General features: G+C 45.4%; 1 protein-coding gene across 3 annotated transcripts in view; it reads left to right on the forward strand.

The window, feature by feature from the left end:
• Positions 1 to 13,367, forward strand: part of CALN1 (calneuron 1) — a 159,157-nt gene that overhangs the window by 6,705 nt on the left and 139,085 nt on the right. Inside the window, exons 1-2 of one of the 3 annotated variants that reach the window (XM_066979561.1) lie at positions 4,911 to 5,012; positions 12,585 to 12,783. In XM_066979561.1, coding sequence (XP_066835662.1) covers positions 12,658 to 12,783 — 126 coding nt within the window. In that variant the 5' untranslated portion in view covers positions 4,911 to 5,012; positions 12,585 to 12,657. Of the gene's footprint in view, positions 1 to 4,910; positions 5,013 to 12,584; positions 12,784 to 13,367 lie in introns of those variants that run through there. The other 2 variants (XM_066979562.1, XM_066979563.1) reach the window with 2 other exon arrangements.

Here is a 13,367-nt window from a genome sequence, read left to right on the forward strand (position 1 = left end):
TTCATGAAGTGATATGGACTTAAATTATTTTTGGCACAAAGGACAAGAAGGGCTCTACCTCAGGTCTCGTTTAATGCCTGAGAAAACAATTACAGGTCTAGACAGGCTGAGAGCAACCAGAAGCTTCAAGGAAGCAAGGAAGAGGCCCTGCTAATCCCCTGGTAACACTGACCCTACTTCTGCCCCATGCCAGCTCCTAGAAACCCATCAGATGATGTTCTGGGCCTGAGATGGAGCTCCCAAACTGTGTGAAGGTGATGCAGGGTCAGCTGCAACTTGGCAAAAACCACTGCTGACTGCCTTGGCAATCATATAATGAGTGTCCTGATGAGAAAGTCCCAGGCAGAATGGCACAGCTGCAATGTGTCCGTGCCTATCCATGACCAAGATGGCACAGAAGTGCCTGGGACCCTGCAGGCAGATGTGGGTCTGCAGACCTTGATTCCCACGTGTGTCAGCCTGCTGTCGTGTTGGCATAGGCCCATAGTCTTCTCCAAGCACTGGTAATTTTCTGGCTTTTCCTGTCTGACAGAGCGAATGCTTGGACTTCTGAAGTCACTTTTGATTTCTTCTGATTGGTGGTTTGGCTTTTTAGGAGAGGGAAGCAAACAGTATTGAGACCCATGAGCACTGATGTCAGAAAGTACAGCTACAGACGGGATGGTGAAGGGAAGGATTGCTCTGGGCTTTTCCAGAAATACTTGATTTTGAAACAAAATCAAACTACTTATCAGAGAACAAAGCTTTGCAGTGGGCTTTTTGTAAAGCATAACATTATGTCTCAACCTTTGTAATATGGACTGTCCCCAATACGTATCCCATTCATGTGGTCTCATGTGTTGCTAGAGAAAGAAACCTGAAGAAAATAAGATTTGTTTGTAAAAATAATTGCAGGATCATGTAAGTAGAAGATGTGAAGAAAGTATAAAGCTAGAAGCAAGGGTGGAAAACAAAGTGCTGTGATGTAAACCACAGCCAGCACGCTTTGTATTTGTGCTTGCACAACACAGGAGGCTCTTGGTCTATGGACCTGGAGAAACCAGAGTCCATGTGGAGGCTTCTCTCTTACCTTCCCTACCACTGCCTGCAGCCCCTACCAGCACAGGAAGTCACCATGTGCAACAGCTGTAGGACAGCTGGTGGGACGAGGGCATTCTCCAGGTCCTATTTCTGGGGCCTGCCAGGGGCAGCTGCCTGTACTGGAATATGGAGCAGTGAGAACAATGCTACCAAAGTATGTGACAAGTCAGAATACCCATTGCTGTGCAGCGTTTTTGAAGACAAGCCTACGGAAGTCCCTGAAAAACAAACAAACAAACAAAAAAAAAAAACAAAAAAAACCCAACAAACTTATTTTTTGTGATAATGTGCTCAAGTCAGATTCATCATAGAGGATATTAAAGAACAGATTAGCTGAGTTTCATAGGGTGAATTATGAAATGAACCTGCTCTGTGCAAAGCATAGGGTCACATTTGATGACTCACTAGGCTTTTTCTTGACTATTAGTTGAATGCTTTATGTCCAAAATGTGATCCACATGAAATTGGTGCAGTCTGATGGAGAACGTCTTCTAGCTCTCAGTGTCCAGCAGCTACAGGAAGAAATATTACCTTCTATGTCAGCAGAAAAAAGCCACATAGTCTCAGGGCAATGTTACGGGAACTCCATGCCTTGACATAGCTGCTATACATAGCAAGAACAAATTCCCATTTCACCTAATATCCTGGAGGAGGGCAAGTGCAGCATATACCTTCTCTTACAAATTTCTACCTTCTGTTGGATACTCATGGACAATTCCTGAGCTGGAGGCTATGTCTGTTGCATTTTCAGTGAATTATTTAATTCCTCCTTGAGCCTATTTCTGCTTTTGACCACCATGAAGTCTTCCAGCAAAAATTCTACAACGTAATTGTACATTCTTTGCAAAAATACTTCCTTTCACTTCTTTAAAATCTGCTCTTGGTAATTTCATTGGATACCTCCTAGGTCTGGTGCTGTGAGAAGCAGTATGTATTTGTTCTTTCTTGACCTTCCCCATGATGTTGAGGATCTGATAAAATTCTGATTTGATAAGTGTCTCCTACATTCTTTTCAACCACTTCTTTGCCAGATTGAAGGGTCCTAATGTGTTAGTCTATTTTTGTACGGAAGCTGTTCTCTGGCTTTGTTCAACGTCAGTTCCTTCCTCTGACCCTTTCTCGCTCCGTTATTTCCTTTCTGGGATGCACTGAGCAGAAATGTATACATCACGAAAGCACACAATGGATTCAGACAGCATCATAGTTTCAATTTTGTTCTCTATTTCTTTCCCAGCAACCATTCGCATTATATTTAATCATGGTTATGTGAACTTTGAGTCGATGTTTTCAAGGAACTAGCCGTATTCCTCCCAGTAACTCATTCCTGAATGGTAATCACTAGTTCAGGGCTTACCATATTGTACGGAGACTACAGGCTATTTTTCTCCAGTGCATTTTTTGCACTGTTTGGCACTGAAATTCAGCTCTTATTTTATTTGTCAGACATTGGGTTTTGTGATTTATTTATTTATTTATTTTTAAACTGCTGCAACCAGTTCTGGTTTGATTATCCTGATTAATTTTGTACCACTAATAAATTTTGTCATCTCACTCGTCACACACTCACAGCCCCCAGATCATTTCTTAATAAATGAGTAGATCTATTGGACAGGCCTCTCTGGGACTGCCATAGGACGCTTCTTTCATTATGAAAACAGATTATTTATCTCTGTTTCTTGCCTTCATTTTCCACCTCCTTCATAATGAAAAACAATGCAAACAATTCATTTAACCTTTCTGCTATGACCTGTCTCTCTTGAGTATGCTTTTTATGCAGTGATCATCTATCAGCCACACCACCTCTCTGGCAAACATCCTTCCCCTAATGTTTCTGAAGAGGTTTTATTGTTACCTTTTATGTCTCTAGCAAGTTGTTGCTCAAAACCCTTTTTGGCCTGCCATATCGTTCTTTTCCATGCAATTTGTCACGTTCAGGAATCTATTTCCTCTCTTGAACATGACTTGGGCTTTTCAAGAAATGCCTTTTAACTCCTACTCCACTGTGTAGCTGCACAAACTTTTTTTAACTCTGCTTTGTTTGTCAGTGTATGTTTATTCCAGGCTTGCAATATGGAGTTTTAAAACTGTTATTTTACACTTCTAACTGCTCCTTGCAATTTCTTCTCAAGCAGCTTCTTCATTTTTGATGTACTTGTCATTTTTAAGGTCATGTGAGCAACACTTACATCTTGAAGTAGGTCCTGGGCATTTCAGAATCAGTCTGAGAGCTGCTTTACTGTGTCTGGACTTGGTGATTTTAGCTCTGCCAGTCAGTTATTTATGATAGTTAAATATTATTTTAGATGTCATGCCTCAAGTGAGATATAGAGGTAGCCTACGCAGCATGTCTTCGCATTGCAGAGCTCCACCAGTCAGCATCATTCCAGCAAAATCTGAGTGACAGCTGCATCCACATCCCCACCCGAATGGGGATCCCCATTCTTTGACTTCTGACCATTGCAAAAATATTGAAGGCAACAGCTCTGAACAGTGCTCTACGCTTCTCCTGACTTTGTATGGTACTGATAAATCAGCAACAAAAGTAGCTGGTTTCCCCTTCCCAAAACCAGCTGGCAGCAATTCCAGCTACCAGTTGGAGATTGCCTATAGTGCCCCCTTAGCCACCAGTCTGCAGAAGATGGAGCCATGAGGCAGAACTTGGAGTTCAGCCCTTTGCACCATTTGTGTATACCACTTTGACCCAACTCTATTATTTTCCTTTGTTTCTAAGCCACATCTCCAGAAAGCAATAAAACTATTCAGTGGTAAAATGCACCATATTGAATGAAGTTATATTATTAACATCAACTTTTCTACGGACAATTAAAAAACCCTTTCATTTTGAAAACACTGCTACACTGCTGCGGCAGTGGTCATATTAGAGGCAGCAGGACTATTCAAGCAGGCCTAAATTAAGTAATAATTGAAATGTTTGAAAGAAAATGAGTATGGTTGTCAGGGTCAGACTTAAATATGTTTTGCTAACATCTTGCAGAAAAAAAATGATAAAAATTACAGTGCTGTGTGAGAGATGACTGGGTTCTATTTCAAAGTAAATAAGTAGAGCAGGGAATAGAGAGGGAGAACACACACGAGCACAGTGAATAATATGTATAACCAAATGAAAGATTTTGCACAGTGGTACAGTGCGAGGTACAACTTCAGAATATAAAACCAGAAAATATCTAGTTCACAAAAAAAAAAAAAAACACCCACAAGGATGTTTAACAGAACATTCAACTACAATATACAACCCATGCATTTTAGAATATATTTTTAACATAAGTAATTTGGCGAAATGAAGCACCTTTTGATAAATAACATCTTAAAGTGCTGCTGCACAATAACGTAAATATTGAAAAAGTTGTTTTGCAGAACTTAGCTAGAGTAGCTAGCAAAGTCCTGATGCAGAAAAACATAACTTCAATAAAGTAGCTTGAATCAATGGCACATGAACACATGTTGAGGTTTAGCAAATGTACTGGTGTTTCTGTAAATCCTCACACTTGCTTTCTTGAGCCAGGGCAAAGCTTTGTGCATGGATCTAGAATACCAGGACAGTCCTTTCTGCTTTGCTGCTGATTTCAGCAGGAATCTCAATTGCTCCATACTGTAACATTCACCGGTTTACTCTTACTACAGCATAGAACAACCTCCAGAGGAGCGTTAGTCAAGGCGCTAGGAAAAGGGTTTTGGTTTTCAACATGTGAAGCATAGTTCTACCATGTTTCTGAATGCTGGGCTCAAACTTTACTGCTATTAGAGCTCTGAGGACACTAATTACCATAAGCAGCCTCACCTGGATTCCACCCATGGTCTCGCAGCCCATTTAAGCTCAGCCCCAGGCCTTCAGGCCCTGTATGAGGTGTGCTGGAGACATGTCTGTGGCTGGCTGGTTTCTGCCTACTGGAAGGCTCTCAGACCTGTTGTAGGTAACTATTCTTCAACCCTGTCTCCTAGATGGCTCCCAGGCCCACCCTGCAGCTCTGTTTCCAGGCTTCTGACTGAGCCCCAGGGGTGGACCTTGGTCCTAGTTTCTCACCTTATCTGATGTTTTTCCTTGATCCTGTTACTAATGCTCATCTCCGCTCATCATGTTCAGGTCCTGTGGCTGGTGAGCCACAACCCCTGGCTTCTGGTTCTTTTCTCCCATCACGTAGCTGATCCACCTCTGCCACTCCCTGACAAATCCATTCTTGACCAAATGTTTCATCACTGAAACTCTCCTGCTAAGTTGGTTCATGTATAAATAGTAGTGGTGTGCATTGGGGTTGAGTGCGGTTGTGTGGCTATAACTGAAGCTATGAGTATTGGGAGTAATATGTGAAAATGTGGTTGGAGAAGCATCATTAGCTAGATGGATGAGCATATTTGTGTGCTAAAGTAACTACTGAGTACCATCCAGTTAAGCCTGGACATCTCCTATATGCCAAGGTCTTGATTTGTGTAGCCTGTTGATAGTGACTGAAGCTCTGAGTTTGAACTAGCTATTTGCTGTTCTATGTTTATTTCATTGGACCTCCAGTGTTGCCATCCTAATAAATACCTACTAAAGCTCTGCTTAGATCCAGTCCTGCCAGATTTTGACCTAAACCCTCTTTCGTCTTCCTTGCTGCTGCCTGCACTCGGGGTTGGGTCTCTGAGGATGGGAGCCACCTGCCCTGTGCAGGGTGATGAACTGGTGGTTCCACACTCGCGGCAGCATCTCTGGCAAATTAGCCTCAGCACACAGCAATTGTGTTAGAGAAGTCGAGTGAAAGGAAGCAGTAATAATTTCCAAGCTCTGCCAACAAAATCCCCTTCAATTTTGTTGTTGTCTTCTTGCCTTTTTTCCCCCCTCTCCATACCTTGGCAAGACTCTTTCCTGTTTTTCTTTCATTACATGGCAAATGCACACTATGAACAGGAGGTCATGTACTCCAAATCCTCATTTTATATTTTTTCTGACGTTGCCAGTTGCTTTTTCTAAAGACTATGAATAATGTGCAAACTCCTTGTTGGGTAACAGTTATAATTAGATGCTTTCTAAATTTCCAAGAGCTTTGAAGTTCTTAGCACACTCCTTTCCTAATATCCTGTGGCTCCATATTTATGCTAATAAACTGAGTTGCATCCAATTGACCCTAGAACTGCTGCCCTGAAGCAGGTTTGGAGCTTAGTATATAAAGGCAGAAAGGCATAGCTGGAATGTAAGATCCAATGTGAGTATCCCACAATGTCTGGATTTATAGGGAAATAATATTTCTGAAAAGTCTTGCCAGGCTGATCTCCCTGGGCAAGATTTTGCACCCAGTGTATTTCAAGATGCATTGCTGTGGAAACCACTGCCAAATGATGATGTCAGGCAAGAAAGGCTCTCCCCTCCCCGCAGATGCTTCTGCAGTGTAGTTGTCTTGTGGCTATTGCCATTTCCATGCAGCAAGTAATTTCTTCCAGGGAACTCCACAGGGAGATTTCATTGTGCAAATGTTCTCCCAGGAGAGCTTTCAGTATCAGCCCAGGTACAGAGGAAGAAATAAGAAGTTTCTGTTTCAGATCTGTGTGGAGAGATAAACATGGGTAGGTGGACAGGAAAAATATGATGTGCTGCCCATGAAAGTACAAGTGAGTGAACTTTTAAATGGATGGGGGTGAAAGAAGTATAGGGAAGGAAAAAAAATCTCAGCTACATTAAGACAAAGCTGACAGCTATTTTCCTCTGCCAAAATGGTACCTTCTGGTTTTAGTTTGAAAATGTAGTTTTGGATCAGCTGACAGTTCTTGAACTTGGTGAATTCAGACTGAGGGAAATGGTTCACTTTTCAGTAGATTATTTCAGTTTGCATGGGAATTTCTCCAGCGGGTGGAGTGAGGAGCTGAGTAACCCACAGCTCTGGGGTGGGAGCAAACAAGCCAGCTAGGCCTGCTGGAGACAGCAGAATCAGCTGCAAACCCAAGCAGGGCCCAGCTCCAGGCTGCAGTACGGGTCCTGTCCATGACCCCCTTCTCCTGCCCCTGGGCAGGCTGGATGGCTTGTGGTTCTTGACCATGTGAAGGCCGTGATGTGCAGTCCCTTGGGTCAGGGATCTGCGCCAGCTCTGCTGATCCAATAGTGAGTCAGAAGGTGGGCTGTGCTGCCTAAAGGCATCTCTCTGTTCGTTTTGAGAGAAGGTCTTGAGCCAAGGACTCTTGTTTCCTGCTGGAGTTGCCTTGAAGCTTGTCATGTCTTTGGGTGGATTTTCCTTAGGTTTTCCTGCTGCTGCTTTGCACTGTGTAAATATTTGAATATTGATTGCACGTGAAGAATAACAGTCTGCCTGCTTTTTCCTGGTAGGACAAGATGTATGGGCTCTACTCTGTCCTGTTTAGTATTTAAGCATTTCTCATCATGTGAGCTAGGAAAAGACTAGCTCCTGGTTTCTGATAGTTTAGGCCTTGCACTTTACTGTTCTGCAAGTGGCCAACTGAGCTCTTAGGCATGGGTCACCTGCATCCCATGGGAGCGGCTGAACTGGACAGGGCTTGGAGCTGAACAGAATGCGGCAACCACCTCCTCCCTGCAGTGAGCAGTGGTGTCTGGTGAACTTAGCTGTTCTTGTCAAATGTTCTTGGCCTTTATCAAGTGCCAGAAAATGAAGTGTTTTTGCATTAGTCACAATCTTTTGTCAGGTTTGCTTTTTCTTCATTGGCTTAGAGCTGCACATGAATTTGGAACTGGAGCAAGCTGGACTTTAACTTTAGGTTCTGCCACTGAAAAATCATTTGCATGACCCTGTGTTGTCATTGATGCTTGGATGGACTGAAGATGGCAAAAGCTGGGGGGGCTTTCCCTTTACCATTGCACAATAAGGCACATGAGCTACAGGTTGTGCATTTCAACAGCAGACATGCAGCATTTGTTCCAGCCACGGATTTGCCTTTACTGAGGCTATTTCCCAGCCTGAAAGCTGCCTGGAAGTGCCTAGGAAGGGAGCACTTATTCCTGAGCAGAGAAGTATGCCCATGGATGGTGTACTTCCATCCCTGCCAGAAGCAGAACTCCAGGTTATGACCAGCCTTCTCACTGCTCTAGGTGCCAAGTGCACTTCTTCAACCTCTTATCCAAGTTAGAGAGAGGGTGGCATAGGCATTAAGAAAAATCCTTACATCAAAATCCCTGGAAGCCCTGGTAGTCACCTTGGATGCTATTGAACACCTGATGAATAAACGTGCTCTATGTATGCAAGGGACAGTGAAATATCTCCCTCCCCTCCCATAGGCACTCTTCCAGTCCACTCTCGTGGAGAGTGAGGCCCTTTCCTATGCCTGCTGCCATGAAATGTACCTTTACTGGAGAGAAAAATGAGATGTGAAGAAAATCTGGAGATCCAGATGTCTCAGCAGCAGAGGTGCAGTCCAAACTCTGTCCTTCATGGCTTGTAATGAGGAGCCTTGGAGTGAGTGAAAGCCCTGACCCCCAGCCAGCCATTGTACCTGCTCTCACCTATTTCTCCAAGAGGTGAAGTCTGGAGCAGCTGCTGATTTTCATTTTCAGTCTTAGGTTTGGAGCTATTAATAAGCCTGGAAAATAACCACATGTTCTCTGAATTATGTAACAGATGTTAAATTCCCCAAGATGAAGAGGTGTCAGCCTGATGGAAGAAGTGATGTGAGGGCCTTTCTTTTTCCTTTGAGTTGGATTTCTTCTCTTATTAGTGAAATTGGCTACCTGACGGTGGAGGTAAAACAGAAAGTTAGTATCACTCCACCAGTTCAGACCCAACGCCACTGTCCCCCTTCCCCCTTCACTTTGCACCCATATTTATGCATTTCTTGCATTTCTCCAGCATCAGATTGTGAAGATGGTGCCATCCGAAATGAAGTCCCATTGAAAGAATGTGTTGTGATGAAGAGCTGTTGAGTGAGTCACTGTGATCGTGTTGGCAAAGCGGGCTGTGAGGCAGGCCAGACCCTTACGTTTGGCATGAGAGAGTGAAAAGCAAAAGAGGAAAGTAAACTTAGGGCCAGGAGCGCTGCAGCACTTGGCCAGCCAGCTGGGCTGGGTTGCAAATGCTTTCCTACTTAACCATTTCGGTGACACAGCCCCACCAAAGTGGGGACATTTCCATGCTGTGTTCACAGCCACATGAGAGTACTGGGAGACAGGCTTAAGACGCATGGAGAGGAGGTGACCTGTGCAAGGGATAAAAAAGGGTTTCACTTCTTTACTTTAAAAAAAAAAAACAAAAAAACAAAAAAACTTTTTTTTTAAGCTTCTCCTCTTCCTGGTTGTTTTTGACCCTACAAAACTGTAAAAATTTAGGAGGAATTTAACCTGGTAGGGACCCTTAATATCTCTAGTCCAACCCCTGCCCAGAGATGTGCAGGGCCTTCTCCTGCCTGAGGATGAAGATCCCATTACCTCTCAGAGTCCTGCCCCAAAGCTGCGCTACCCGCTGAGTGATTTCATTATTTTTGGTGTGACTTCACTCGCTTCCGCTTGTTCCTGTTGCTCCTTGCTCTTTCCCTTCACACACGACATACTCCAGTTGGATCATACTGACTTGCCACGGGGCTTGCTCCCACGAGCTGTTCTCTTCAGTCCTGGAGGACCCAGCACAGGCTCTGGCTGGTGGTACCGAGGCGAGGGGAGACCCCTTTCCTTGTCACAGGGGATGGCTGCGAAATGCTAAGGGAAACTTCCACAGCCTGGAGGTTTGTGCCCACCTCTGTTTGTACACACAGTCCATCTCATGAGTATATCTTTTTCTTTTGTGTTTTTTTTTATTTAGAAACTTGCTTAATTAACACTCAATTCAAACCAGTAAAAATTTTAAAGCAGCTTAAAATAGTTTTCTTCTTTTAGATGACATTTTTTCCTATTTCTTGCCACATTTATGGCTAGCATTAGTTACTCGTTTCTAACCTAAAATGAGCAGGAAAGGGTGAAGTTAGTTTCACTGTGGTATGCTTTCTGCATGCAAGAGAAAGGGGGGTTGGCAGAAGACTGCCATTGCCAGGGCTACCACTTGTGTCCCCACTCTCCTAGGCTGAGCACTCGCAGCTCTGCATGGGGAAAGGTCCTCAGCAGCCCCCGCTGCCATTTAACCAGACCCGAACGGCTCTTTTCCTAGGATCCCTCTTCTGTGCTTCTTGGTGCCTTCTATAAAGATGGAGGGAAGCTGTCACCAGCTCTGTGTAACACAGCTGAGCAGTCCCTTGGGTTAGACATTTATAAATGTGGATTGAAGACATTGGCCCCAAGGGTACCACATTTTCTGTGGGTGTAGATATACAGCGAGACTAATAAATCAGCCTCTGTGCTAATAGAGATGCCTGCGCTCTTGACTGTGACCCCGCTGGCTGCTCTCTCCGAGGGGTGGCTTTGCTCAGACGTTTATTTCTGTGATCTGCTGTAGCGTTTCCTGTCATCCACCCACTGTCATGACAACTACAAGTGTTCATTGCAACACACCGTGCCCTTTCCTCCTGGGGATGCTTCTGGGGAAACAGAGCTCAAGCCAGAACAGGCTCGCAGGGGAAAATCCTGCTGGAGGTGTGAGCCACGTCCTCTTACCACCGATGTTAGCATGATCAGAAGTGTGTGTAGAGAGTAGCCCTCCTGAATCCCTCCCTCATTTTTCATGTCCTGTACCAGGGAGCGGAAGAAATTGCTGAAAGTGAGTTCCTGCTAGGTGTGAAATTCAGCAGGCTGTGAATGCTGTGGGGATTTCTCAAACATCAAGGTCTAATCTGGACAGCCTGGCCCAAGCCTAGCTCCCCCAAGGGAAGAACTGGCCAGCTTTGATTGTTGGCCACTCTAAGGGGGTAAGAAGGAAGACAGAGACCAGGGGACCCAATTTTGAATGGCTTCACTATTTCCCCAGGGTTCCCCTTAGCTTGTCCTTCAGGAGCAGCTGACAGCTTTGCACTCTGTATTATTCACTGCTTGTTACCGATTAATGGGCTTTAATGTCGTTACTTATTTCATTATCAAGTCAACCTGGGAGACCAGCCATTATCTAGAAAAAAAAAAACAAAACACCAAAACCACTATTTCTTTCTGACATTAAGTGGTTGGCTAGCAGGGTAAAGTGCAAGGTTCATGTTTAAGAACAAGACACTATTAGCAGGAGAACCTGCAATGAAAGCTGTCTGTAAAGCTGCGTTATCCAGACATAGAGTGGAGTCCAGCTATCACAGGAGGTGTTGCAAAAACACAGTGATAAATGAGGTAGTCCAAAAAATATAAGGACCAAAATGAGAGCCCAAGTGGAATCTCAGGGTCGGTGATAACAGTGCTAGTAGTGGTAATAATAATCATACACCTTGGAGGTCTGGTCCGGGGTCAGACCTCAAGTGTGCGAGGTGTAATGCAATTGCAGACAAAATGGTGAATAATTTCTTGCTTCAAAGCACTTAGAAACCAAATACAAGGAGAGCGAGGCCAGCAAAAGATGGGCAGGGGAGAACAGAGGTAAGGGCAGCTGGCATGAGGAGGGGACATCGCAGTGCGCCAGCATTTTGGGCTGTTAGGGATGGGGGTTTGGGAAGGATAAAGGTGCATGTGTGGATCGCTTTGGGGCACTGCCCCAAGTGGAAGGTCCAGTACAGGAGAAGGAATAAAGTGCTTCAGAAGTGTAACAGGCCTGGTAGCAGCTGACGTTTCGGGGTGACTGACAGTATGGGTTGATGTCCCATCAGGGAACTGGAGATGGCAGCCCACTAAGCTGCAAGCATGGAGGGTCCTGGCAGTGGGGACCCCCATTTATACTGGCTGCAGAAGAGAAGGGGCATCAACTGTGAGGTATGCCCACGGTGGTGGGGAATGGGCTTCACGGATGTCACTCAGACGGCAAGGCAGCAGAGCCCAGCCTGCGAGGATGGACAGTGGAGGCTTGGCGGCACAATGCGGGAGGTGTTGGTCTTAGAGGGCTGCACATCACAGCGGGGGGGAGATGCTTGTGGAAGGGGATGCCCTGCCTGAGGGCTTGGAGACTGGGTGCGCCCAGTGCAGGTGGGCACGCTGCAGAGATACCAGCATGGTTCTCAGCTCCTGCTCTTGCAGGGGTGTTCGTGCCCACCTCCCCGCAATGCGGGAGCACTGGTCTTGCCCAGCTTGCTCTTAGGAGCATTTGGGTGGACTGGCAGCAGTGCATGGTTATGCCCAGAGATGCATGTGGATGCTGCAGGTCTGCTCACAACTACTGGGCTGCAGCTGGAGTCAGCCCTGGATTTTTCATTTGATCCATCCTAACTCTGCATTGCAAAACATATGAGCAAATTGCTGCTGCCCCCCAGAAGGAGCAGGGCTGTGTCCCAAAGCATACTATTCCCATGGTGTTTAACATTCTCTGCAAAACCAGCTTTTATTTAGAACTGAACATCTGTTCCAGATGTGGTTATTCACTGCCTGTGTCACTGCGCTCCTGCCATTGTTGTCCTGCTCCACAGTGAAAGGCTGGCATGAATTATTGAAAGATTGAATTTAAATAAATGATAAACTGGTACAGTGCATGCAGTAAGTTTCTGTCAACTCCTTACAGAGTCACACTGCTGGCTTCGCTCTCCCCATGATGAGCTCGTGCACCTCCGCGAACCTGCCGCCGCATCTGCCTGATGGGGCTGATCGAAGAGCGTGGAGAGGGGCAGCCCAAGCATGAAGGTGGCCGAGGGGACGAGTCGCCCAGGGAGACGGAGGAGCTGCAGCAGAGGAGCAGGCAACCAGAGTTTCCCTCCTGGCAAGTGGCTTTCTCATCTCAAACCGTTCCTTGCAACAGGGGTGGGAGGACGGGGCAGGAGGGATGCTGCTCCCGAGGGTGGGCAGCAGGAACAGCACTGGGGACCGGCAGTGGGTGCACATGTTGGGAATCTGATGATGTAAATGATCCTTGGCCAAAATCTTAGAGTAAATCCTCATCCCGCATCTTTGTGGGACTGTGCCAAAAGGAAATGTGTCCAGAGCACCTATGTGTGCATGATGTGTGGGTGAGGGATGCTCTGGGATCAAGCCCGTGGAGGATCTGTACCAGCCAAGCCCTCCATTTTTGTTGGCTCTCAGCTGGGAAATCCAAATGGATTTTTGGAAGCCTGGTAATCTTGGAAATTGATTTCCTTCTGCCCCCCCACCCCCCCCACCTCCCTTCTTCACCATTTTGAAAAATGGCTTGACTCACAGTTGCAGGAGGCTGTGGGGATTCACAGCAGACCATCTGTTTCAGCTGTTAGCAGTCATTAATTTTTTTCATATTTTTTGCTGCTTTTGAGATACTTGGGGGAAAAAATATGTTCTTGATGGCATTGGAGGACTTCAAAGTCACTTTTTTTTT

The sequence above is a fragment of the Anser cygnoides genome, chromosome 18, assembly GCF_040182565.1.
Source record: "Anser cygnoides isolate HZ-2024a breed goose chromosome 18, Taihu_goose_T2T_genome, whole genome shotgun sequence".
In the NCBI taxonomy this organism is placed as follows: Eukaryota; Metazoa; Chordata; class Aves; order Anseriformes; family Anatidae; genus Anser; species Anser cygnoides.